The 26406-nt window shown below is 36.4% G+C and overlaps 2 protein-coding genes across 2 annotated transcripts in view; both read left to right on the top strand.

The window, feature by feature from the left end:
• The window catches only part of LOC127851689 (protocadherin Fat 4-like), a 163581-nt gene that overhangs the window by 115694 nt on the left and 21481 nt on the right, over positions 1–26406 (top strand). The window contains exons 12-16 of the mRNA XM_052385538.1: positions 6782–6891; positions 7331–7535; positions 7805–7834; positions 9597–9705; positions 11201–11313. Of these exons, the coding sequence (XP_052241498.1) occupies positions 6782–6891; positions 7331–7535; positions 7805–7834; positions 9597–9642 (391 nt within the window). The 3' untranslated portion in view covers positions 9643–9705; positions 11201–11313. The remainder of the gene's footprint in view (positions 1–6781; positions 6892–7330; positions 7536–7804; positions 7835–9596; positions 9706–11200; positions 11314–26406) is intronic.
• Positions 1–26406, top strand: part of LOC127849916 (protocadherin Fat 4-like) — a 45805-nt gene that overhangs the window by 2762 nt on the left and 16637 nt on the right. The window lies entirely within an intron of this gene.

The raw sequence follows: 26406 nt of genomic DNA, 5'->3' as shown, positions 1-26406 counted from the left end.
TATCACGAGTAAATAAAGTCTGCGCGAGCCTAATTCGTGATACATCGTTCATCTCCGGAAGATTGATTTAAGCAACAAATGTTCTGATGTTCTAGAGAGCGCATGCGTGTTTCGTGTGTACCCAGCATTTGGAATTTTGATCCCTGCATAATTATATGAGCGTCTCGATTGTTGATGCTAGATTCCAACATTTTGATATTTTCCCCTGCATTTTATGGTACCCAGCATTTTGATATTGAGTCAATACGTTTTAATTTTGGATGCATGCATTTACATAATGGTAACCTGTATTTTTAAATTGATTCATTACCTTTTGATCTCGGTTGCCTTCCTTTGTTTGTTTTGGTTCACTGAGTTTTTTTATGCTGAATTCCTTAATTCTGATTTTATATTACTATTTTTACTATATTTTATCTTGTTTGTTTCCCGGAATATTTAAAGGGGCCTTTTCACAGATTTTGGCATGATTTAAAGTTTGTCATTAAATGCTTTATATTGATAAATATTAATATTGGATATGAAAAGCTCCAGTAAAAAATCAAGAATAAAATTTAATAAAAGTAAAAAAGGTGACCCTCAGCAGGGCTCGAACCACTGACCCCTGGAGTCCTGGAGTAAAAAGTCTACCACTTAGACCACTCTGCCATCCTTCCGTATACAATGCCAGATGTATTTTATACTTTATATAAACAATCCTCGTATTTTCACAAAATATAAAGACAACAACAGAACTCTCCAAATTATTAATTCGTGTCGCGTTGCAACGCTTTATAATTTTCGAGTTTTTAAATCGTCAAAAGATGCATATAATGGATATATTAGAGCATGGTAAATTTTCAGTATTACTGTTTCCTCACAAATATCATAACTAAACGAAAATTGGCGAATCTAAAACAACTTTTTTCAATTTTGTCAATTTACCCAAACGTGAAAAGGCCCCTTTGTAAACTGATCTTTTTAAAAGTATAAACACTCCGAGTTTTGGATACCGATGTACACATGTTGGTCGGAGTGCGTACTTTAATAATCATGTTCGAAACTTTACTGAACATTTAACAGTGTATATAAACTTCTACTGCCTCATTCGACTAGGGGTTATATGACACATGCCACTCCGTTTTCAGACCAGAACACCGTGCCTCGGATCGTCAACCTTGATCCTGGCCTGGCGGACTCCCAGCTCGAGTCGCTGGCCCTAGGGTCCGTCCTAATGACCTTGACAACCGAGGACCCGGACGCTTCGACGACTCTCACATACGCCTTCTCCTGTGTACCTCCAGACGGCAAGAACACGTTCACCATCGACACCAGTAAGTGCTACTCGTCTGAACACATTTATGCCTAGTGGACTCTCCCAGCCTTCTAAATTGGATCAATTTATTACCGAAATTAGGGATGTCTAGTATATTTATTTCTATATTTAGAATATTTCCTACATAAATTCCTTTACGCAAACAGCGCAGACCCTGATGAGACGCCGCAAAATTCAAAAAGTCATGTGTGTATGTTTTTCAGACGGCAACGTGAAGCTCGCTCAGGCGCTAGATTACGAGACCGTGAAGACGTACACGTGTGGGTTTAACGTCAGTGACGGCACGGCCACGGGAGGTCCGTTCATGTACACGTTGACGGTGCAGGACGCCAATGAGGCCCCCTACTTCTCTGACACCATGTACTACGCGACGACGTCGGAAGGCGCCGTAAGTGGGAATTTAATCCATTTATGCCTAGTGGACTCTAACATCCTTCTAAATTGGATCAATTTATTTCCAACATTAGGGATGTCTAGTATATTTATTTCTATATTTATAATATTTCTGACAGACATTCCTTTAAGGAAATAACGCATACCCAGATGAGACGCCGCATTATGCGGCATCTCATCAGGATCTACGCTGTTTGCCAAGGCCTTTTTTCTAGACGCTAGGCATTAATTGGTTAAAGTAACATTACTACATGTATTTAAAATCAACGAAAATTTCGTACAATTGTTCGTTAAATAAACTTAACCAATTAAAAATCAGTTTTCCTTATGGCAATTGCCGACATTTCAACGTCAGATGTGGTCTGTTAAAATAGATGTTTGTAGATACAAATTGCTCGTTTTTGACGATGCTGGAACAGCAGCGTCCAAGGTTTGATAACCAGTAAAAAAAAATCTTCACAATTGCGACCTATGTAAAAGACCGAGCCAGTCCGATTGAGATAACTCGATTTTTCAGTTACTTCCCTTGGCATTCGCCACTGCGTAGGAGATTGCTCGTTGATTTTCATTGATAACATTCTCCAACAGAGTTGTCGTTCGTGTTGATAAAGGTAAATATTAATAGAACAGCATATCCTGGGGAACCAGATTCAATAAGTGTATCAGAACGTTAATTTCAAATTAGTAATTTTACATCCATTTTATTTTTATGGACCAATGAAACAACTATACATTTTCTTTATTTTGTTTGATATTTGTCCTCGATTTAGTAAATAAATTGCGAATAAAAACATGTAAAATTAACTTTTTACGTGATCACAAAACTAAAGAATGCGAACGATTTCGAACCTGCAAATTGTAAACGCTGCACTGCTATGATATATATAGATAAAACAACATCCCTTTGCGTAATTGTCCGTCCCGCTAGCGCAGTGGTAAGGACGTTCGCTTTTTCACCTTTACGACACCGGTTCGATTCCCGCTCCCGGCGCAATGTTATATTTTGTATGTTTTGTGGTCACCATTCCTGACAGTTGTTTTTTTCCGGAAAATCTCATCCCCCCCCCCCCCGCAGCATTTGACCATATAGAAAATTAAAAAGTATTTCAGTACAAAACAAATAGCTGGAAATTGCAGCTATCATTCAAAATTCGTCCCAACTGTCGTCAATCTAATCTTATTAGGTACGAGTGCTGGACACACTTCGGGTCCCAACATTATGCAGCCTCAGCGCGAAGGTAACTCATTACCTTGGAAAAAAACAAATACACACACTGTGTGCAGCCTAGGCGCGTATAGACTCAAACAAGGCAACAAACTCAAGTGCGGGCACAATCATTTAAAATGTACACATTGAATACGATATTCTAACAGAAATTACACAACCACCTAAGTGTACATACCATGTTTGATATTTCGTTCGATTGTTAGATTTCAGCATATACATGTATAAGGTCATTTCGCTATTAGTTAACTTATCCATATGTTCGTGGGCGAACTCGGATAGTCAAGTGCTCATACGATTGAGCTCACATGGTCCGGCTATGTGCTCATACCTACTTTCGAGAATCATCATGAATGTATTGCCATACTTAATGAACAAGAATGTGACCCGCCTCCCAGTTTCGCTCAATGGGTCAAGTTACCTACGGGTACTACTTCCCCGTACCCCTAAACTTTTTTTCGTACCAAAAATGTTTCGTACGCAAATTTTTTTCGTACCAAATTTTTTTTCGTTCCCAAAATTTTCGTACCCAAATTTTTTATCGTATCCAAATGTTCGTATCAACATACACAATTGTGGTGATATAGATAAACTTAAATTGATGTTTTATATCCATCCTCTTCAAAAGCATCGTCACACCAGTACTGCCAGTACTTTGATTATTATTGTTTTGCATATCTATTCATACGACACATGAACACTAAAATGGTGTTCGTGTGTCGTATGAATAGATATATTCGCGGGAATTAATTGTGGCCACAAATAAATAAAACGAGCATTTTGTATCTACAAAAACTTATCGTTTTATAGTCCTTGGACCTTTTACGCGTGTGTCTAATATTGCAGTTCGTAAGTTTGTCCAGTCATTCAGGATTGTAGGTTTCACATTTATTGCAAATGTGTCAATTTTTGCAGGACGGAAGTTTGTCTTTTCGACCGGTAATGTAGGATTCGCACTAATTGCGCATTCGTCAATGTTTTCAGGCCGGAAGTGTGTCCTTTGACCCGAGTTTCTCGTGCTCAGACCAGGACGTTACGGATGTATCGAAACTGACGTACGCGTTCAAGGCAGCGAATAACAGCAACAGGTAGGTGCGTTTAGGTCGCCGTTGCGTAGTGACCATGCCGAGACCGGGAGGTAATGGGATCGATCACCAATGTAGGAGCGATCTTTAGACCTCCCCTCACAGATACTTATTATTGGTTCTACCAAGGACACGGACTCGAGGCTTCCGATGATATCGAGCTAAATAGGTTGAAACAAAGACTTCAGCCCAGAATTTTATATGTTATGCCCCCCCCCCCCCCCCCCCCCGAACACACACATACACTCGAAAAAGTACGATGCAAACAACTGTAAGTAAGTGTTAAATAAAACAGTGCATGTTATGGATGAACAGCTGCGTTATTTCTGTGTAGTTTTGCATAGTAATTTTACTTACTTTAGCATCATAGCATTGATTAATTTTACTTACTTTAGCATCATAGCATTGGTCAGTACATATTGAGCTGTGTGTAACATGTACTTGTCCTGCTCCGAGTTAAGGCCATTTGAAGTGTTTCCGAAAAGGGCCTTTTCTGCGTTTTCCCCGTAAAACAGAAACGCCTTTTGATACAGCTACAAATGAACGGTCAATACCAAAAGAGGTGTTGCATATTGTGGACAAGCCACGGTCAGCGAGTGTTTGGACATAGTAATGGTACATTAAATGTTTTACACACCAGACATTGCATGTGCTTGTTTTCGGTCAGTTCTTAATTTTAACAAACTCCGCATTCTATTGGAGCCTATATGTGTACGCATCTCAGAGACGTTTTAGTTCCGGTCAAAGCAATAATTTACATATTATTCTGCAGTTACTAGGTCGTTGGCGCAAAGGTCTTTTTAAGAACTACTAATATGAAGCTATTTATTGCTTTCACATGTTACCATCAGTTTCGACGTTATAACTTGCAGTCAGAAATATTGCGTGTTTTAATTAGGTTTGTCAAAAGCAGCTATGACAATAAGAATTATAGCGTGCTTTAATTTCGTTTTGCTATTTTTTAATCAGCAGTAATAACGTTATAGTTTGCAAAGAGAAATTGACCTATTTTGATTTGTTGTTTTTGTTTTCCATCAGCAATTATGACGTCAAAACGTTTAATGCAATTTATGACACGTTTTGTGCATTTGCGTCAGGTTTGCCATCAACACCGCCGGTGTCATGACGTTTAAGGAAAACTATGACGTCGATAAAAACGCTATGCCTTCAAGCGTCGTGTTGACGGTGTTCTGCGTCGACGCAGGAGGAACCACTGGCGTCAAGAAAACCGGGTCTACACAGGTCACCATCACGATTGCAGTATGTGAATTTATTTACCGTACTTTACCATGTATTACGCGCAACTATGTATAGAGCGTACCACCTTTTAAAATTAACATTCGGGAGATTTAAAATGCTTGTAATAATAATGGTAACGTGTTGTTATATTATTTTTTGTTACGTTATAGATTAATCTATCCCCCCTAAACATTGTTGAGATATTATGTTTTGCCCTGTTCGTTGGTCCGCCACGCCAGTATCACTGCTGTTATTGCCTCTTTCTTCGGTATTTATTTAACAGTCTTTCTGAGGTAAGTAGCAATGTATGAATAATATGGACTGTCATTTCGTCGCATCAGCAAACAGCAAAATGCCTTGAGAGAAATAACTAACAATATTTTATGAGATCTGACGAATGTTGCAGGATAACAACGACAACACGCCTACGTTCTCCTCGACGGCGTACACGTTTGACGTCACCTGCAACGTCGCTGGATCTCAGATAGGTAAAGAATCACACATTTTTGTAAACTGGATTATGTTCAATGTTGGTGTCGCCATATGGTGCGGTAGTAACCGGGCCACAAACCAAGCTTATTCGCTCAATGAGCGTGTATCAACCACTTTTTTAACCGGAGAATCTCAAATCACCAAACGTTTTTGTCGACCTTATATATACAGGCAGATGAAAAGTTGCGTCTAAAACTATTGGCATGGTTTTTGGTTTGACATCATATTCGAGTTAACTGCTGCGTCCAAAATAATGTCCGAAAAAAACGAATGCCTTCTGTTTACAGGTTCCCTGCTAGTGACGGACGCGGATAGCGGAACCAATGCGGACGTGTCCTGTTCCGGCGCATCCGGTTCGTCCTCATCCGCCTACTACACAATCGGCGCGGACTGCAACATCTACTTGTCAAAGTCGCCAGACTTCGCAACCGGAACCACCGTAACGTACGTTGACGCTGAGCCATACTGTGCTTTCTAATGAGCCTCGTTCTTGGCGTAATGCACGTGTGTAAGGTGTGGTCCTAGATGAGCCTTTGCAGTTTGCACAGGCTCTTCAGTGATGGCACTTTCCGCCTTAACTGGACTTTCCGCAGATGTATAAATCCATGTTTTCCCAAAACGAGGCTCATTTTAAACCCTTCTGTGAAAACGTATTAACCCGTTATTATTTGGCTTCGGTTCGAAAACGCGTTTTATCATGTTTGGAAACAAATCATGATACATGCGGGGCTAATACAAATTAGGCGTAATGTTTCCCCATAGTAAGACATGGCGATGAAAAGCAGAAAACACATCATTTAAAGTCTAATATCGTAATAACCGATAACTTCAACGTTACTGACTGGGAAGTCGCGGGTTCGATCCCCGCCGTGGGTGCGTTCTTTAGATCCCCTCTATAGATACCAAGTACTGGTTTTGTCCAGGAAACGAACTCGAGAGCGCTTCAAAAAGTCTTCGGCTTTCGATTCAATCGCGCTTAAATAAGAAAGTTTTTACTTATAAAAGATTACTGATACGTAACGTAACGTATTATAGGTACGTCGCCACAGCCGTTGACAAGGGAGCCCCGGCTCGCACGGGCACGTCAACGATCAACGTGATCTTCTCGGGTTGTACGACAACCACATCCACTACGACCACGACAGGTTACAGTAGACCTAATAATTGAGATTGCAATGCTATACTCTCTTAAAAAGTAATCTTGATTTACTGGAAGACAGGTTTTAAGTTAATGACACTCGTTTTGTTATTCTTTCCTCGACATTAGTGCAGTAAAAGCATATATGTATACCAAGAAATCACTTTTATGTTTAAAGATTGGAGCATACATATGGAACCTTGCTCCATGGCGGGTTACAATCAACTAAACGTAGCCAAAAAACGTTAAAAAAATCAGTTACCTTGATTCGTGTCAAGTTTTTTTTCAGACTTCGACCATTTTTGAGTTCTAAAATATACATGTTTATATTCAGCTATGAATGGTCTGTAATTCATAGTTATCAGGGTACCTACGTTGATTTGTAAACTAAAGTTTAAGTTGTAACATTAAATTAAATGTTTCAATAAGCATATTGTGACGTACAGTGGCAACGACGACGGCGTACAATTTCTTCGACCACAGCGAGAACATCGCGCTGTTCGTGATGTCCCTTCTTATGGGCCTGGCACTACTCGGCGGGCTGCTCTACTGCTGTCTGCGCATGTGCTGCGGCGTGTGCGGCGGCAGCGGCGGCGGCATGAGCAACATGTGCGACTGTCGGCAGTACGGGCGACAGCAGAGACGGGCTAGGTAGTAAAGCTAACTGACCCATACTGTTTGTCACTGATTGTTTTTTAAGTTTAAAAATCATCAATGGTGCCAAATTATTTTAAAATTCTAATTGGAAGGTTATGTTAAACGTGGAAAAGCTAAAAAAAATATATATATAAAGAAGTCTTTTTTTTAATTTGGGACTTCTCACACATTTTCGTTTTTAGTATGTATTAAGCACGGGGACGTAAAATACCGTCGCCAAAGAAAAATGACTTGAAAGATAAATGTTTTTTTTTTGTTTCCAGATACCCTCCAAGACAGGTCACCCCCGATGAGTAAGTTTATTTCAATAATAAATTAATTCTTTGAATGTGCAAACATCAGATATGGTGATTTTAGTACAAAGAGGTCATTAAAAAGAACGAAAATAAATCATTCAAACACATAATCCTTCAAATCATATTCAGTGGCAATCTCTTGCACGACGGTCACATTACATTCACCTCTGTGTTGTGCTCAGAACGGACTATTGTTATGAAAGCGTCTCATTCATGTCATGATCATTCCAAGCGTTCATCAGTGAGGTTACAGTATACTAAACAACCTCTTGCACGACGGTTACATTGCATTAACTGCATTAAAGAAAACCATCTCATACCATGATATCTTATATCAGTCTTAATTAATTATTATAAAATTGATATGTTTTTTTTATGTTGAGAAACCGACATACATAAATACGTCGAAGCAATGCCTAACGTCACTCAATAAAAAATATGTACAATTGTTTACATTTGTGAAGTGCGTGGAATAATTACATCTGTGTAAATGGGCAATAAAATAGTTCAAAAGAGTTGAATTAAAACTCACAAGTTTTTGCACGATTTATCGTACATTTAAAAGTCATATTTCTTAATTAAATGCACGCGATCTTAAATATCCACTCAAATATACATTGTATGCGTTTGTTCGGTTTTAGCTATTTGGTAGACAAAATGGCGTGCTGAGCCTTATGCAGAGTTGTATGTGAGAGCAAGGAACGACAACTCTGCGTGGAGATTGATTCAGTGGCACTCCTCTACGCTTTCTGCTAAAAGCGACACACAATCTGCAAATCTAAGATTTTTATTTAAATGCGATATACAAACAACGGACCGAACGTTCGAATTTGATATTAATTTATATGAATACGAGCGCTGCTGTTAGTTAGGTTGATCAAAACCAGCCCTGTTGTAAAATATTTGGAAAGCTTTTTGACTCATGAAGCAGAAGCAACTGAAAAATAATTGAATGGCGATTGAGATGCAATTCATTGAGACAATTTGTTACGTATTCATAATATGAGACGCGTTCTGAGAAAACTGGGTTTAATGCATGTGCGCACAGTGTCGTCCCAGATTAGCCTGTGTCGTCCGCACAGGTAAATTAGGGCCGATCCTTTCCGCCTAAATTGGAATTTTGCCAAGAAGAGACTTCATTTAAACGAGAAATTTCATAAAAGCGGAAAGTGTCGTCCTGATTAACCTGTACGAACTGCACATGCTAATCTGGGACGACACTTTACGCACATTCATTATGCCCAGTTTTATCAGAACAAGACACAAATATTCAACGTTCGTTATTATTAAATTAGGTGCATCTTAATGTTGTCCTTTGAAAACAATACCAGCTAAATATATACTAGAGATTTGGTAAAGACTAGATTGCAATTTGATAATTTTTAGAAAGATAAAAACTCCCAAAAGACAATCATTCAAGCGATATTCACTACTTGTGACTTTATATGATCATACTTCTACTAGTACTAATAACAATCCTGATATTCATGCAACGATATTTATCTTCTTTTCCTTTTTTGTTCATTTCAGACCACCACGTAAGTATTACTTGATTTTGTTTGTTCTCAGTTCGGCAGTCAGTCAGATATAATAGAAATACACTATCTCTTAAAAATTCGTTTTCAATTTTACTTATTTACAAATAACCTGAGTATTATCATTCTTTTAAAAACTATAGCCAATCGCGTTCAAGTTTTCTGTCGTCATCTCATTAAAACGCTATATATATATCACACGACACGTGTCTCGTTAATTTCAGGGAAGTACCGCCCCCCGTCCCCTCGCCAGCCGACTCCGCCCCCTAAGATCATAGAGCGCCAGCCGCAGTACATCCGGACAGTGGCGAGACCCATCTCGTATGGCCAGTTGTAAGTTGTTAGATTTATGTACATCTGAACATGTGAATTAAGCTTCGTTCTCAGAAAACTAGAACTTCAACCCTTCCAATTAACCTTACTTTTACTAGCAGCTTCAACCCTTCCAATTAATCGTACTTTTAACCAGAGCTTAAGCCCTTCCAATTAACCGTACTATTAACTAGAACTTCAACCCTTCCAACTAACAATACTATTTACTAGAACTTCAACCCTTCAAATTAAAACTTAGCCATACTATTTACTAGAACGTCAACCGTTCTAATTTACCGTACTATTAACTAGAACTTCAATTGTTCCAGTTAACCGTACCATTTACTAGAACTTCAACCTTTCCAATTAACCCTACGTTTTACTAGAACTTCAACCTTTTCAATTAACCGTATTATTTACTTGAACTTCAACACTTCAAATTAACAATACTATTTACTAGAAGTTCAACCCTTCAAATTAACCATACCATTAACTAGAACTTCAACCCTTCCAATTAACCTTACCTTTTACTAGCAACTTCAATCCTTCCAATTAACCGTACTTTTTACTAGCACTCAACCCTTCCAATTTACCGTACTTTTTACTAGAACTTCAACCCTTCCAATTAACCGTACTATTTACTAGAACTTCAACCCTTCCAATTAACCATACTTTTTACTAGCAACTTCAGCCCTTCCAATTAACCGTACTATTGACTAGAACTTCAACTCTTCCTATTAACCGTACTATTTACTAGAACTTCGACCCTTCCACTTAACCGTACTTTTTACTAGAACTTCAACATTTCCAATTAACCGTACTTTTTACTACATCTTCAATCCTTCCAATTAACCGTACTATTTACTAGAACTTCAACCCTTCCAGTAAAGTGTAATATTTACTAGAACTTCAACCTTTACAATTAGTCATACTATTTACTAGAACTTCAACCCTTCCAGTTAACCATACTATTTACTAAAACGTCAACTTTTTGAATTAATCGTAATATTTACTAAAACGTCAATTCTTCAAAAAACGTACTAGGTATTTACTCAAACTTTAACTGTTCCAATTAACCGTACTGTTTCCTAGAACTTACACTCTTCTAATTAAGCGCCCTAAACCTGTTATGCATGTGCGTTTTAAAAAATAAAGTTTCTCATCTATCTGTTATAGTAAATGTGAGTATTTCCGTATTTTCGTGTGTCTTTATAAAAAAGCCTCGTTCTGTGAACACTGTGTGTGCGTCAAGTGTCGTCCCAGATTAGCCTGTAAAGTCGGCTAAGCATAATCAGTGACGACACACTCCGACTAAACGGAATTTTTCTTTAGAAGATACTTTCTTAAACGAAAAATTCCATAAAAGCAGAAATTGTTGTCACAGATTAGCATGTGTGGACTCCACATGCTAATCTGGGATGATACATTACGCACAAGGCATTTAGCCTAGTTTTCCCAGACCGAGGCTCAAATCACTGCGTGCCACACTCATTCTTGTGCGCATCTCGTGTTGCAGACAACCTATGCAAAGTATGCGGTTAGTGCGTACACAACCTCTACCCCCGGGCTACTTTCCTTGACCCCGGGGATGCCTTCACTGAACAACTTCATTTGGGACTACTTTTTCACGTGTGTGCTACTTTTCCTGACTAACAGGGACTATTTGTTCCACAAATGTGCTTGCATGAACAGTGTATATACTTCTGTGATATCTTGCTATCCATTAGATGATATTTATGTGTTGTTGTTGTTATTGTTTCTTGATGTTGTATGTATGCTGATCAGAGACGTGATTTGATCAAATATATTTGAGCCGCGCTCTGTGAAAAGGGGGTTTAAGGCATGTGCGTAAAGTGTCATCTCAGATTAGCCTGTGCAGTCTGCTCAGGCTAATCAGGGACCACACTTTCCGCCTAAACTGGATTTTTGCTAAGAAGAGACTTTCTTTAAACGGCAAATATCATAAAAGCGAAAAGTGTCGTCCCTGATTAAGCACAGGCTTATCTGAGACGACACTTTACGCACATGCATTAAACCCCCTTTTCACAGAACGCGGCTCAAATATATTGAAATATAAAAGCTCCCCATTACATGGACGAATATCACGGCCGTTAATCACGCGCGCCATCCTTTTTTGAGATGCATTAATAAATAAGCCAATGCAACTTCCGAGGTGGCGCTCAGGTCCGGCTGTTTTGAAATTTCATGGATAATTGTACATGGTGATTAGCTTTTATATGTTTTTTTCAAAATATTTCGCACTATTTTTTAAATCGGTCAATGGATTGTGTTTCAGAGATTATAAATTAATCCACATCGGAAGTAGCTTTAGCTCATGTATTAATGCATCTCAGAAAAGAGGTGGCGCGCGTGATTTAAGGCCGTGAGATGGAACAGTTTAAAGGCACTTGTTCACAGACCTTTTCGTACTTTTGAAAAATGTGATTAAATATGTTTACTAACAATCTATAATGATTTAAATAGTCTTAACTAATTATAATAGCAAGACAAAAAGTTGAATAAATAATACTGCCGTCCCCGAGATTCGACCCAGGGTCTTCTGGACGAAAAAGCCCGCGCTCTACTGCTTAGCAACGCATTCTTTCACCTTGCGTCATGAAACATTAACGCAATAATGGTACTCTTTTTTTCAAAATTTACGGGAAAAAGCGTTGCAAATGCTTTATTGTTTTACCGATTTCGAATCATGATTATACGTTAATTAATGAACAAATATTTTAAACAATTTTCTTAGTCAAGAGCGTCGTTTCGCTTGTTTGAACATAATGCGTACATTATTTATTTAAACCCAGTATATGACAATAATTATAAAAAATCGTCATTTTACCAAACTGTGAACAAGTGCCTTTAACCTACTATACTATGAATGCTTGTGAATGACTCACTTTAAACTTGAGACCCCCTCATTATCGTAATTGTGTGACCATACTGTGTCAGGGTGCAGAGTCAACGGGGTTTATAGGGATTTACACACGGGCTGGACCGAATTGAATACACCGTTAAGAACTTTATTATTGCAAATATCTCAAGTTATTGAAATACATTTGCAAAACTCTTTAGTGCATAGAAGACAGTTTTTGCAGTTTGTGCCAATACCTTAAGGTATAAGAATAAATCATTCAATGCGTCTGAAATCTGTGCCGAATTTCACGTATCGTGAAGCATAATAGTGAAGTATACATTGAATTTTTGAACAAGAATACAGTCTTATTAAAAGGGATCTTTTCACGCTTTGGTAAATTGACAAAATTGAAAAAAGTTGTTTCAGATTCGCAAATTTTCGTTTTAGTTATGATATTTGTGAGGAAACAGTAATACTGAACATTTACCATGGTCTAATATAGCCATTATATGCATCTTTTGACGATTTTAAAACCTAAAAATTATAAAGCGTTGCAACGCGAAACGATTGAATAATTTGGAGAGTTCTGTTTTTGTCGTTATATTTTGTGAAACTACGAAGATTGCTTATATAATGTATAAAATACCTGATACCTGTGTACTCGGCGGAATAGCTCAGTAGGCTTAAGCGTTTTTACTTCAGGACTCTGGCAGGACTCCAGGGGTCACTGGTTCGAAACCTGCTCCGGGCAATGTTCTTTTCCTTTTTTTAATTTTATTCTTGATTTTTTACTGGAGCTTTTACGATCCAATGTTTACATTTATCAATATAAAGCATTTAATGAATAAGTTAAAAAATGCCAAAATCTGTGAAAAGGCCCCTTTAAATACAGTAATTCTGATGTATTTCACATTGCCACAAGCGGCATAACAATCCGTCTTTTATGCACTAGTTGAAATTCTAAACAAAAATTGTTAAAATGTTAATTGGAATAAAACAGGGACCTTTACAACACAGGTGGTTAGCGTGTGGCTATGATATTAATTAGTGAAAACATCATTTTGAATGATAAATAATCATATTATAACGAAAAATTAACTTTTCTGAAAAAAAAAATTTCACTATCAAATATATATATAACAAGGTATGCAACTCAAAATCACCCCAAAACGGGGTGCATCGCTTTGAACAGCCATATCTTCATCAATTGTGCAGCGATTTTCACGATCTCGGTCTTATTCAACGCAGAAATGAATTTCCTTTCTGGAAATGTATATGTCTTGCAATATTTTTACAAATGCTGGGTCAACTTTTAAGAAATAACACGATACACAACACGCATGACCCAGTTGACAGTGATCATGTATTCTTTATGAATGAAATCTCCAGTCGTAAAGACACACCTCCGCATTGGACCAATGAAATCACTCGTATGTTTAAAATGTCAGTTAGTTGAAATGTATGTAAACAAAGGTTTCAAACGGCGCTGGACAGTTAGTCTTGATGCAGAATGTAACGACAAGAACGGTAATAATGTTTTTTCATACGTTTTATTGAATTATGGTATCGAACTACATGAACTTTGTAGGGAAGTTGCCCTTTACTCCGTGAAGATTTCAGTCTTAAAGACAGCATGATCACTGTCAACTGGGTCATGCGTGTTGTGTATCGTGTTATTTCTTAAAAGTTGACCCAGCATTTGTAAAAATATTGCAAGACATATACATTTCCAGAAAGGAAATTCATTTCTGCGTTGAATAAGACCGAGATCGTGAAAATCGCTGCACAATTGATGAAGATATGGCTGTTCAAAGCGATGCACCCCGTTTTGGGGTGATTTTGAGTTGCATACCTTGTTATATATATATATTTGATAGTGAAATATTTTTTTTTTCAGAAAAGTTAATTTTTCGTTATAATATGATTATTTATCATTCAAAATGATGTTTTCACTAATTAATATCATAGCCACACGCTAACCACCTGTGCTTTACAATAGGTCCCTGGAAAAAAGCAGCACTTACCGGCGTGTTTACATCAATTAACGTTTAATTGGGAACCCAACAAAGTCACGTGATCCTGCACCCTGTACGTTATAACTGCAGTCTTTAGGCATCTAATCGTCTTCCAATTTTGAGATTCTTCATGAACAATATTTATATATAATTTAATAATTATCAATAAATGTCAACAACAGCTTTAGTGGGTATTTACTCTAATTAGTCCTTTGTTTTTCCTTATAGTTTGTGTGCGTCTCACAGGTGGTTAGCGTGTGGCTATGATATTAATTAGTGAAAACATCATTTTGAATGATAAATAATCATATTATAACGAAAAATTAACTTTTCTGAAAAAAAATATTTCACTATCAAATATATATATAACAAGGTATGCAACTCAAAATCAGCCCAAAACGGGGTGCATCGCTTTGAACAGCCATATCTTCATCAATTTTGCAGCGATTTTCACGATTTCGGTCTTATTTAACGCAGAAATGAATTTCCTTTCTGGAAATGTATATGTCTTGCAATATTTTTACAAATGCTGGGTCAACTTTTAAGAAATAACACGATACACAACACGCATGACCCAGTTGACAGTGATCATGTATTCTTTATGAATGAAATCTCCAGTTGTAAAGACACACCTCCGCATTGGACCAATGAAATCACTCGTATGTTTAAAATGTCAGTTAGTTGAAATGTATGTAAACAAAGGTTTCAAACGGCGCTGGACAGTTAGTCTTGATGCAGAATGTAACGACAAGAACGGTAATAATGTTTTTTCATACGTTTTATTGAATTATGGTATCGAACTACATGAACTTTATAGGGAAGTTGCCCTTTACTCCGTGAAGATTTCAGTCTTAAAGAAAGCATGATCACTGTCAACTGGGTCATGCGTGTTGTGTATCGTGTTATTTCTTAAAAGTTGACCCAGCATTTGTAAAAATATTGCAAGACATATACATTTCCAGAAAGGAAATTCATTTCTGCGTTAAATAAGACCGAAATCGTGAAAATCGCTGCAAAATTGATGAAGATATGGCTGTTCAAAGCGATGCACCCCGTTTTGGGCTGATTTTGAGTTGCATACCTTGTTATATATATATTTGATAGTGAAATATTTTTTTTCAGAAAAGTTAATTTTTCGTTATAATATGATTATTTATCATTCAAAATGATGTTTTCACTAATTAATAGCATAGCCACACGCTAACCACCTGTGGTGCGTCTCTGTTTTCTATTTTTCAACTGTACTCAGAAAACATAACTCATACATTACAATATAATTCCATATAAAGAAGTCTCAGTCCGCAAACACAGTTGCGATTCGCAAACAATTTAACCCATTTATGCCTAGTGGACTCTCCCATCCTTTTAAATTGGATCAATTTATTTCCAAAATTAGGGATGTCTAGTATATTTATTTCTATATTTAGAATATTTCTTACCGAAATTCCTTTAAGCAAACAGCGCAGACTATGATGAGACACCGCATCATGCGGCGTCTTATATCATGCGGCGTCTCATCTGGGTCTACGCTGTTTGCAAAGGCCTTTTTTTCTAGACGCTAGGCATAAATGGGTTCAGCCTTGTTCTTGGATAACTGCGCTTGATGCATTTGCGTCGAGTGTCGTCCTAGATTAGCCTGTGCAGTCCGCGCTGGCTAATATGGGACGACACTTTCCGCCTAAACTGGTTTTTCGGTTAGAAGAGGCTTCCTTTAAACGAACAATTCCATAAAAGCGGAAGGTGTCGTCTCTGATCAGCCTGTGCGAACTGCATGGGGCTAATCTAAGAAGAAACTTTACGCACATGCATTAAACCTCGTTTTCCTAAAGCGCGGTTAATATAACTTAGTCATAAATTGCGTCCTTTCTGACAAAACTAGTCTTTAATAGGGGGTAATCACGTGATAGTCAATATGGCGACGTCCATGCCGAGGCAGGTATTTTTCGCCGTTTTGTACCCTTTATTACTCGTATTAATGTTTTAAATACTTTAAGATTCAGCGGCTTAAATGTGGTATCGAGAAACATATACTACTCAAAATTACACTTTTTATAGTATGTGTAATTTGAAGTTCACCCCTAGCTACATTCGTCCAGCGTCACGCAGCAATTGTTCAGCAATACATAAAATTAAAATCAAAACACACATTCTAATATCAAAACCTGCAAAATAACAATTTAAATTAAATTAAATTGAAGATAATGTAGAGTAAAAACCTTATTAAAAAGTGATCCTTAGCAAATTTTGAGTAGTATAGTTTTAATTTTCGTTTCAGTCCCGGTGGCGGGGGTTACATGCGACCACAACCAATACTGCCCGGCTACTTTCCTTAACCATGTGTCACGTGATCGGATAACCTGAATGCCACGTGATGGGAATACAAACGTGCGATATGAACTCACGTTTTAAATAAGACCAGACGTTTAGGCGTAATACAGACCGTTGTGTGGTGTGTTTGTTATGTTTGATAACAGTTTTGTAAAATTGTACATAATTCTATTATAAATAATGAAATGTTTCAAAATTTATGTTGTTTCAGTGAATATATTCGTAAACATGAATTGACTTAGTTTCTGAGTGTTTATTTCAGTATGTGTAATTTACTGATAATTATTGTCATCTACCGGTGAATTCGGAGGGGACTTAAGGTTTGCGCTCAGTGCGTCAGCCCGTCACACTTTTCTGGATCCTGAAATAACTTTAAAAGTTCTTCATATTTTTTCATGAAACTTGAAACATGGATGGATGGCATTATGGAGATTATGCACGTCATTGCATGTTCTTCCTACGTCAAGAATTATGGTTACTATGGCAACAAAAAGACTATAAATATTGCTAAAAATGGTGGAGTTTCACCGGTAGGGAATTTATATTGCTTGGTAAGTCTTGCTGATATTGGCTTTAGTTACAAATACTGTTGATTGTTCCAATGGTGTGACCCTAAAAGCGGAGTCTACTTTTTTATTATATACCTGCTTTATGTTACTAAACAATACAAGTTGTATCAATCGGTAAAATAGATCTGCACATAAATAATTCCCGTATTATGCTACTCGCTAGTTTTCCAATGCCGTATTACCATACTAGCCGGACTACTTTAATGACGTCCCTTTGAATGCAGAAAATTATAAGAGCAATCTTGGTTAATTATGAATGCTTAAAATCATGTTTTTACTTAAATGATTCAACGTTGTTTATAATAAAAGGAATATTACGCAAGTCAATTGTTACAAGTGTTTGTATCAGTCTCGTGGCTTGCGCTATTTCATATCACTCACACAAGCCACTGGACTGATGCAAACACACGGAACAATTGACTAGCGTAATATTCCGTATATATATATATATATATATATATATATATATATATATATATATATATATATATATATATATATATATATATATATATATATATATATATATATATATATCTGTGAAAACGAGGCTGAAAACATGAGCGTAGTGTCGTCCGCACAGGGGCGTCGCATTCAGCTTTTTTTTCATCTCTTCTTAACAAAAATCTTTTTTTTACAAAGAGATCCTGCTAATATGAGACTTCACTTGATGGCGTATTTTGACGCATAATTTGCAGTTGCATTGGGGTATTTGAAACAACTTACCATCCGGCTGAATAGCATATGGATTATAAAAAAATATTTAAAAAGAATCGCCTATTGCACTTTTCCACTAATTCAAAATTTCCACTCACTTTATCAGCGTATTGAATTCACAGCAAAAACAACCTTCTAACCTTAACCCATTTATGCCTAGCGTCTTGAAAAAAATGCCTTGGCAAACAACATAGACCCAGATGAGACGCCACATGATGTGGCGTCTCATCTGGGTCTGCGCTGTTTGCTTAAAAGAATTTCTGTAAGAAATATTCTAAATATAGAAATGAGTATACCAGACATCCCTAATATTCTAAATATATAAATAAATATACTAGTACTAGACAACCCATATTTTTGGAAATAAATTGATCCAATTTAGAAGGACGGGAGAATGGGTTAAACATTGACCTTGATACACAATTAGTTTCAAAACAAATCCATTGATCAGGTTCAATCGGCTACACCTCCTTAAACAACTATAAGCCAAGTCAAGTTCAATAATTTATTCACCAAAATATCACCCATACGTCAATAGAAATATAATAACACCTTTCAAACCAATTCACATGCGGTTTGATAATGACAATGTATGAATAGCCCATACAGTTATTCATAACGCATGCTTCTCTAATTTTAATAAGATTTATTCCAAAAAGAATAATGTTCAATTTAGAGTAATCAACAAGTAAAACGTACTGTATACCTTTTGCAAGCACTTCACACAAATATAGCAGGCCCCATATATACATTATCAATGAAGTATACAATTTTATAAGCTCATAACATATCAAATGGAGAAGTCCATTACGTTACAGCAATAACCATTCTACATAAAAATAGTAAACATTTCTCCTTTAAATTTGTGTGAACTGCATTGTAAAAATATATAATTCTTTTACAAAATGCCATCAAGTACATTGATATTAAATACAAAACTTTTATATTCAAAATATATTTAGTCACGAACAATTTTAGAAAGTAAATAAACATAGATTATCAATGTGTTATTAACAAAACTTGATCCATGTGTAAAGACGTGTTTTGATTTTAATAATACAATTTTAAAGGATTTGAAAAAAAAATGCTTATATAGACTTTGGAAGTAAACTCCAAGAAAAAAATCCTTAGCAATAGTTATAATGCTGAAGAGTTGTTAAGAATTTAACTGTTATCATGGCCTAAATTTTCTTGTTCACGATTATAAAAAATGTACTGTGTTTTAAGTTGTATTGTTATTATTCTTCATTACTTTAACAATTATAACAATCATAATGAAAATTGAATAATCATAATAATAATAATTATTGTTATAATGCTTATTATTATGACTATAAACACATCATCATCAGTAAGGCTCGATTGGTCATTGTCGACTCACTTTCTATTTAAATGTGCCCCGGATACTGATAATATACTTCAATATACCCGACAAATTTAGACTGTACGCGAGTTTTATTCCCGCCCAAAATCCGATGTCGTAGAACACCCTATGGAATACGAAACAAAATTATCTTTGAACAAAACCTTCCTCAATACTCTTGTTGTGTATGATAATAACGATTGCCATTTTACAAAAAAATTGGCATACGGTAATTGTTATATCTCAATTTTATTTCATAAACATCTAACAAAGTATATAACTATAATTTATATGATTTGGTCAATATTTATTGATAAAAAAATCCCAATATGGTCCATTTTGTCGTAAAAAATTCCCATATTTGCCATTTTATCTATTTAAAAAATCTCAATTTGACCACCAGACTCCTTTTCCCAAAATGGTTAGAAAAAACCATGTGGCTATTTTCAGGTTGCTTTAATTGGTATTTGATTGACAATACAGATAAGTAAACATGTTCACGTAAATTGAGCACCTAATTTATGTAGTACACAATAAGGCGTTGTCAGTCGCCATAACACGTTGTCAACAAGTATAAGGCGCTGTCAGTCGCTATAACACGTCAACTAGTATAAGGCGCTGTCAGTCGCTATAACACGTTGTCAACCAGTATAAGGCGCTGTCAGTCGCTATAACACGTTGTCAACCAGTATAAGGCGCTGTCAGTCGCTATAACACGTTGTCAACCAGTATAAGGCGTTGTCAGTCGCTAAAGCACGTTGTCAACCAGTATAAGGCGCTGCCAGTCGCTATAACACGTTGTCAACCAGTATAAGGCGTTGTCAGTCGCTGTAACACGTTGTCAACCAGTATAAGGCGCTGTCAGTCGCTATAACACGTTGTCAACCAGTATAAGGCCCTGTCAGTCGCTAAAGCACGTTGTTAACCAGTATAAGGCGCTGTCAGTCGCTATAACACGTCAACTAGTATAAGGCGCTGTCAGTCGCTATAACACGTTGTCAAACAGTATAAGGCGCTGTCAGTCGCTATAACACGTTGTCAACCAGTATAAGGCGTTTTCAGTCGCTATAACACGTTGTCAACCAGTATAAGGCGTTGTCAGTCGCTATATCACGTTGTCAACCAGTATTAGGCGTTGTCAGTCGCTATACCTCGTTGTAAACCAGTATTAGGCGCTGTCAGTCGCTATAACACGTTGTCAACCAGTATAAGGCGCTGTCAGTCGCTATAACACGTTGTCAACCAGTATAAGGCGCTGTCAGTCGCTATAACACGTTGCCAACCAGTATAAGGCGCTGTCAGTCGCTAAAACACGTTGTCAACCAGTATAAGGCGTTGTCAGTCGCTATGTCACGTTATCAAACAGTATAAGGCGCTGTCAGTCGCTATAACACGTTGTCAACCAGTATTAGGCGTTGTCAGTCGCTATACCACGTTTCTAACCAGTATAAGGCGCTGTCCGTCGCTATAACACGTTACCAACCAGTATAAGGCGTTGTCAGTCGCTTTGTCACGTTATCAAACAGTATAAGGCGCTGTCAGTCGCTATAACACGTTGTCAACCAGTATTAGTCGTTTTCAGTCGCTATACCACGTTTCTAACCAGTATAAGGCGCTGTCAGTCGCTGTAACACGTTGTCAACCAGTATAAGGCGCTGTCAGTCGCTATAACACTTTGTCAACCAGTATAAGGCGCTGTCAGTCGCTATAACACGTTACCAACCAGTATAAGGCGTTGTCAGTCGCTATGTCACGTTATCAAACAGTATAACGAAAAAAGAAAAGTTCTAAAATACCGTATTTTTTACAATTAAAACCGTATTTTTTTTACAATTATTAGTTTATATAGATTAAAATAGCACGACTGGTATGTAACGAGAATCCTCGGCGAATGCCTTATTAAATAACTAAAGACAGAATAATTGAATTGTTTTTAAGAAAGATTAGCGCATTATTTCGACACTCGACATGGTTATACTGAAAATATGAATATTAATACACACATCAGTGTATTAATATTACAGACACTCACTTGTTGTTATCAATATTGCCTAGAGCCAAGCGAAAAGACTTTTCAAACTCAAAAGTGCGAACGAACTTACACTGTTATTTAAGGGCTAACTGTATCCGATAATTAATACCAAAATCTGGATCCGAGAAACTAAATGACTGATGGACTGAGTGAGTGACTGTGTGATTGAGTGACTGACTGAGTGAGTGACTGACTGTAAGTGAGTGAGTGAGTGAATGATTGAGTGAGTGACTGACTGAGTGACTAAATGAGTGATTAGTATGCATCTATTTAAAACGTATTCTTTTCTTTTAAGGCATTATTCCCGCGAATATATCTATTCATACGACACACGAACACCATGTTAGTGTTCATGTGTCGTATGAATAGATATCGTTGCGGGAAATTAAAATGGAATTAAATATGCAAAACAATAATAAAAACGAGCATTTCGGTATCTACAGACATCTATTTTACCATACCTGGCGCTGAAATTTCGGCAATTGCCACAAGGAACACTGATTTTTAATTGATTAAGTTTATTTTACGAAATAGTGTACGAAGTTTTCGTTGATTTTGAGTAGTAATGTTACTTTAAAACGTTGTTGCATTCTAATCGAACGGCACCATTTAACATCAATAATTCTTTAACGGTTCAATATATCGGAAAAGTAGCACCGGAATCGGTTTCAGGTAGACAAAATCACATCGATTGGACTATCTGATTGTTTTATTTCACTGGAGTTTAAGGTATACTGGATTTTGAGCTTCTGTTAAAAGTGTGCTGCATTCTTATCGAATTTTACCATTTAAACTCAATAATTCTTTATCGGATCAAGATATCGGAAAATTAACAACGGATTCGGATTCAGCGAGTCAAATTCATATAGATTTCACTATCTTATTGTTTGATTTCGATGGAGCGAACGAGAGAGCGAGCGAGCGTATTTCAATTGTGCACGTAAATGGGACGGTCTATGAAAAGGGTGCTTAATGCAAAATATGTTTTGATTATAACTTTTTTCTTTTTTCTTTTTTTTCATTTTTTTTTCAAACTTTTAAACAACACTATAAACTGTTTATGTTTTATTAAAAAACAAAAAACAAATTTTTTTTTGTATTATATGATACATATATGTATTTTTTGAATTAAAAAAAAAAAAAAGGATAACGTTTGAACGGCTTTAGATATTTTAAAAATTCCAACGAATTCGTGATCAGCGTGGTCATAGGCATATAGATTTAAACATCTGATTGTTTAATTTTAACGTATATGTACGATTGCCGTTTATCAAATGTGTTTACATCTACTCACATATTTGTGAATTTGCCATCAATCAACGTAAAGGTCATAAGGTTTCATGTTCAATCATCGGAGAGGAGTTGATTTGTCTCTCCTTTTTCAATAATTTAGTGTAATTAAAGATTGTTTATTATTCATGTTCGTAAAGGTTTCATATAATGTCACGATATGTTCACAATTGGTCTAATTTTGATTATATGTCGTGCTTCGAGAGTGAACAAGACCGTGTTTAAGAGTGTCAAATATGTTCACGGGTGCCACTTAAGGAATTGAGCGTTTGATGTGAAGTGCATAATTTCCTTTTCACGTCAAAATATTGTATACAAGTTGAAAAGTCCCTAAATATTTGCGGCATATATTTACAATAATGGCATAGAATGGGCGCAATACCATGAGCTCAAAATAGTTTGACAGTTAACAATACTGATTGAATATTTAATAATTCCCAATAGGTAATGTAAACAAGTGAAATGAGATATCCAAGTTACCTGAAGTATCGTGTTATTATAATTATAATACAAACACATCAATAGTGTTACACAAATACATCAATTACTTAAACGATTTAGATGACACCGAATTTTAATGCAGATCGTTAATCGTAGACTACGAAGAATGAGTGATTTCAAACAACTGTAAACTCATTTATATTCTTCGACATGACAATTTCGTGTTGTTATGTTGTTTCTTTTTTTAAAAGTATGACTTTTTTCATCGTAGACACGTAAATTTGTTGATTTCTAATTTTTGAAAAATAAGGACTTTGCATCGTCATTTTTCGATGTGTTTGAGTTAAATTCAAAGATCGGTCAACACACGTCAAATAATTAGTTTACATTAGCAGTAGCAGTAGCAGTAGTAGCAGTAAAGAAAAGTGTGATTGAAGATCGTGAATCAGATTGTAACTACGATAAAAGTATTTATAAAATGCTTGCAAAGTGATTTCATTTTGGATTGCTGCCTTTCGAAATACCTTGTTTATTTACTGAATTCTGAATATTTGTAAACCATATAAATTGCAGCGCAAAAATTAGTTTTTGTTCTTAGTGGAGGAAAGATACATACAGCAATTAGGAAAGTAAAATATAGTTTGGAAAGTAAACTGAGTTAAGGGAAGAAAAGTAAAATTATTTCAAGAAAGTAAAATGTAGTTAGGACTGTGAAAGAGTGTTTCGATGACATGTCGAGCTCAGTTTGATGACATTTGGAGCTTATTTTGATGATATATCAGGCTTGTTGCATGACACGTCGAGCTAGTTTTGACGACATGAATTTCCAGTTTATCAACATATTTTGCACGTGTGTGAATAAAACTAATGTTTGAAGAGTTGCCTATTTACATGATGCTTATATTACAATTTAGCTTTTGATAGGATGTGTTTTGGTATTTGGGTGCACCACGAGACATGATGCTTATTTGACAATTTAGCTTTTGATAGGATGTGTTTTTGGTATTTGGGTGCACCACGTGACATGATGTTTATTTGACAATTTAGCTTTTGATAGGATAAGGTTTTGGTATTTGGGTGCACCACGTGACAAGATGTTTATTTGACAATTTAGCTTTTGATAGGATGAGGTTTTGGTATTTGGGTGCACCACGAGTGTTGATTTAGAGCACCACGAGTGTTGATTTAGAATCATTGTTTTTTGTCGAGCGTGAAATAGATATTATTCAAGATCAATCAGTTGTGGTAAAACCTTAATCCGGTAAATTTCAAACAGTGATTTCAATATGTAAGTTTCACCTGTACATGTTGAAACTACCGTTTCACCTATTTTATGCATTTAATCATATCACTGACTGTTCAACGTGAACTTTCTCTACATTTGTCACGGATTTTTAAAAGTTAGGTTTGGAGTTCGAATATTCAAACCTCAATTGGGGAACTTCTATAATCTCTCTCTTATAAATAATGGTCTTGTTATTATCTATGTACGTTAATATTTGTGTTCATTTATTTAGTGAAAGTCTAGTTTCGATGAAATCTCGGACATGTTTTGATGATGACATGTCAGGCTTGTTTCGATGACATTAAGTACATGTTCATCAACATATTTCGCGGTTGTATAAAACAAAAACATAACCATTTTAAGACTGTTTACCCGATGAGATCGGATGATTGAGATTGTATAGGTCGATTTGGAGTATATGGATGCAATTCGTGTGTTTATTTAGATCCATTGGTATTTTGTCGAGCGTGAAATACGTATTTATTCAATATAAGTAATTCGCGGGTAAGACATAATCTGGTGTATTTATGCCAGCACTGAAAAAAAGTGTTGGGTTTTTAAAAACATTCTATTCATAGACTTTAACTAACATATACAAAAAAGACCGCATGGAAGTATGTTGCCAGGAGTTTTCACGTACCGAAAATCGAGTGTCGCACACAACAGCCATCTTGTACATGTTACGTCATCATATTACGTCATCATCTTACTCATTGTGTACACACTGGTCTTACTGTCAATAACGTAGTGACGTCACCATCTATGTATAGAATGCCATCTTACTTACAAGTCAAATGTCTAAGTACAATGTACGTCATTTTTTTTAAATGTCTTGTCCGAGCACTATGTCCCCCATGTATAGACGGGTTTTGAACAAACATGGTTGCCCATATGAGCCTCGCTCTGTGAAAACGGGATTTAATGCATATACGTAAAGTGTCGTCGCTGAAAAGCCTGCACATTCCACACAGGCTAATCAGGGACGAACCTTATCATTTCAATTGACTTTTTGTTTAGAAGAGACTTCCCTAAAATGAAAATGTATATGAAATAATATGGAATGACACTTCACGTACATGTTTAGTCTAGTTTTATCAGGGTCAATATCAATCTCCACTCAGAGTTGTCGTTCCTTGCATACAATCTCTGCCATCACATGAAAATCCTACCAAATTGGTAGGATTTTATTTCATTGGTTTGGTATTATATTATGAAAAGTAGTGTCATTTTCTTTTACATTCCGAAAAAAAGTTAATAAGTTTAGGTTCATTATTTAAAAAAATACCTAGCTTAAAAAAGTAAAAATAACAACGGTTGACTTATTGCACCACGTGGCTAGGCTATCATCACGTGGTTGGTTATGAAGGCATGTATTTGATCCAGCTATGCTGGTTCCCGTCAAATCTCAGGGAGGAGGTTGGGCCAATAAATGATTGAGACTCCAATGTAAAAGTATAGAAAGTCCGAGCTCTTAGCAAGCCGTGGTTGGACTCCAAAATACCTTGGCCAAAATTTCATACGGGAAATGTGAGGTCGGCGACGGAACAGAAGAGACCTTTAAATGCAATGTCATACATTGTATTCAAAAGTCAAAATACAGCAGCTCATTGTCAAAGCTTTACATATGCACCCATTTGTCAAGTTTGTGGATGTATCACATTCAGTTATTGTTCTACTTAGTATTGGCTAACATAAACATTTTAAACAAAAACAAAAGTGTTTCTCGTTGTGAATATATAAATAAACAACGTTGTTAGTTATGTGCATGAATCATGAGGCTGAGTTTTTTACCCATTTATTCCTAGTGGACTCTCCATCC

Source organism: Dreissena polymorpha, chromosome 11 (assembly GCF_020536995.1).
Source record: "Dreissena polymorpha isolate Duluth1 chromosome 11, UMN_Dpol_1.0, whole genome shotgun sequence".
Lineage (NCBI taxonomy): Eukaryota > Metazoa > Mollusca > Bivalvia > Myida > Dreissenidae > Dreissena > Dreissena polymorpha.
This window is presented reverse-complemented; position numbering and strand designations above follow the sequence as displayed.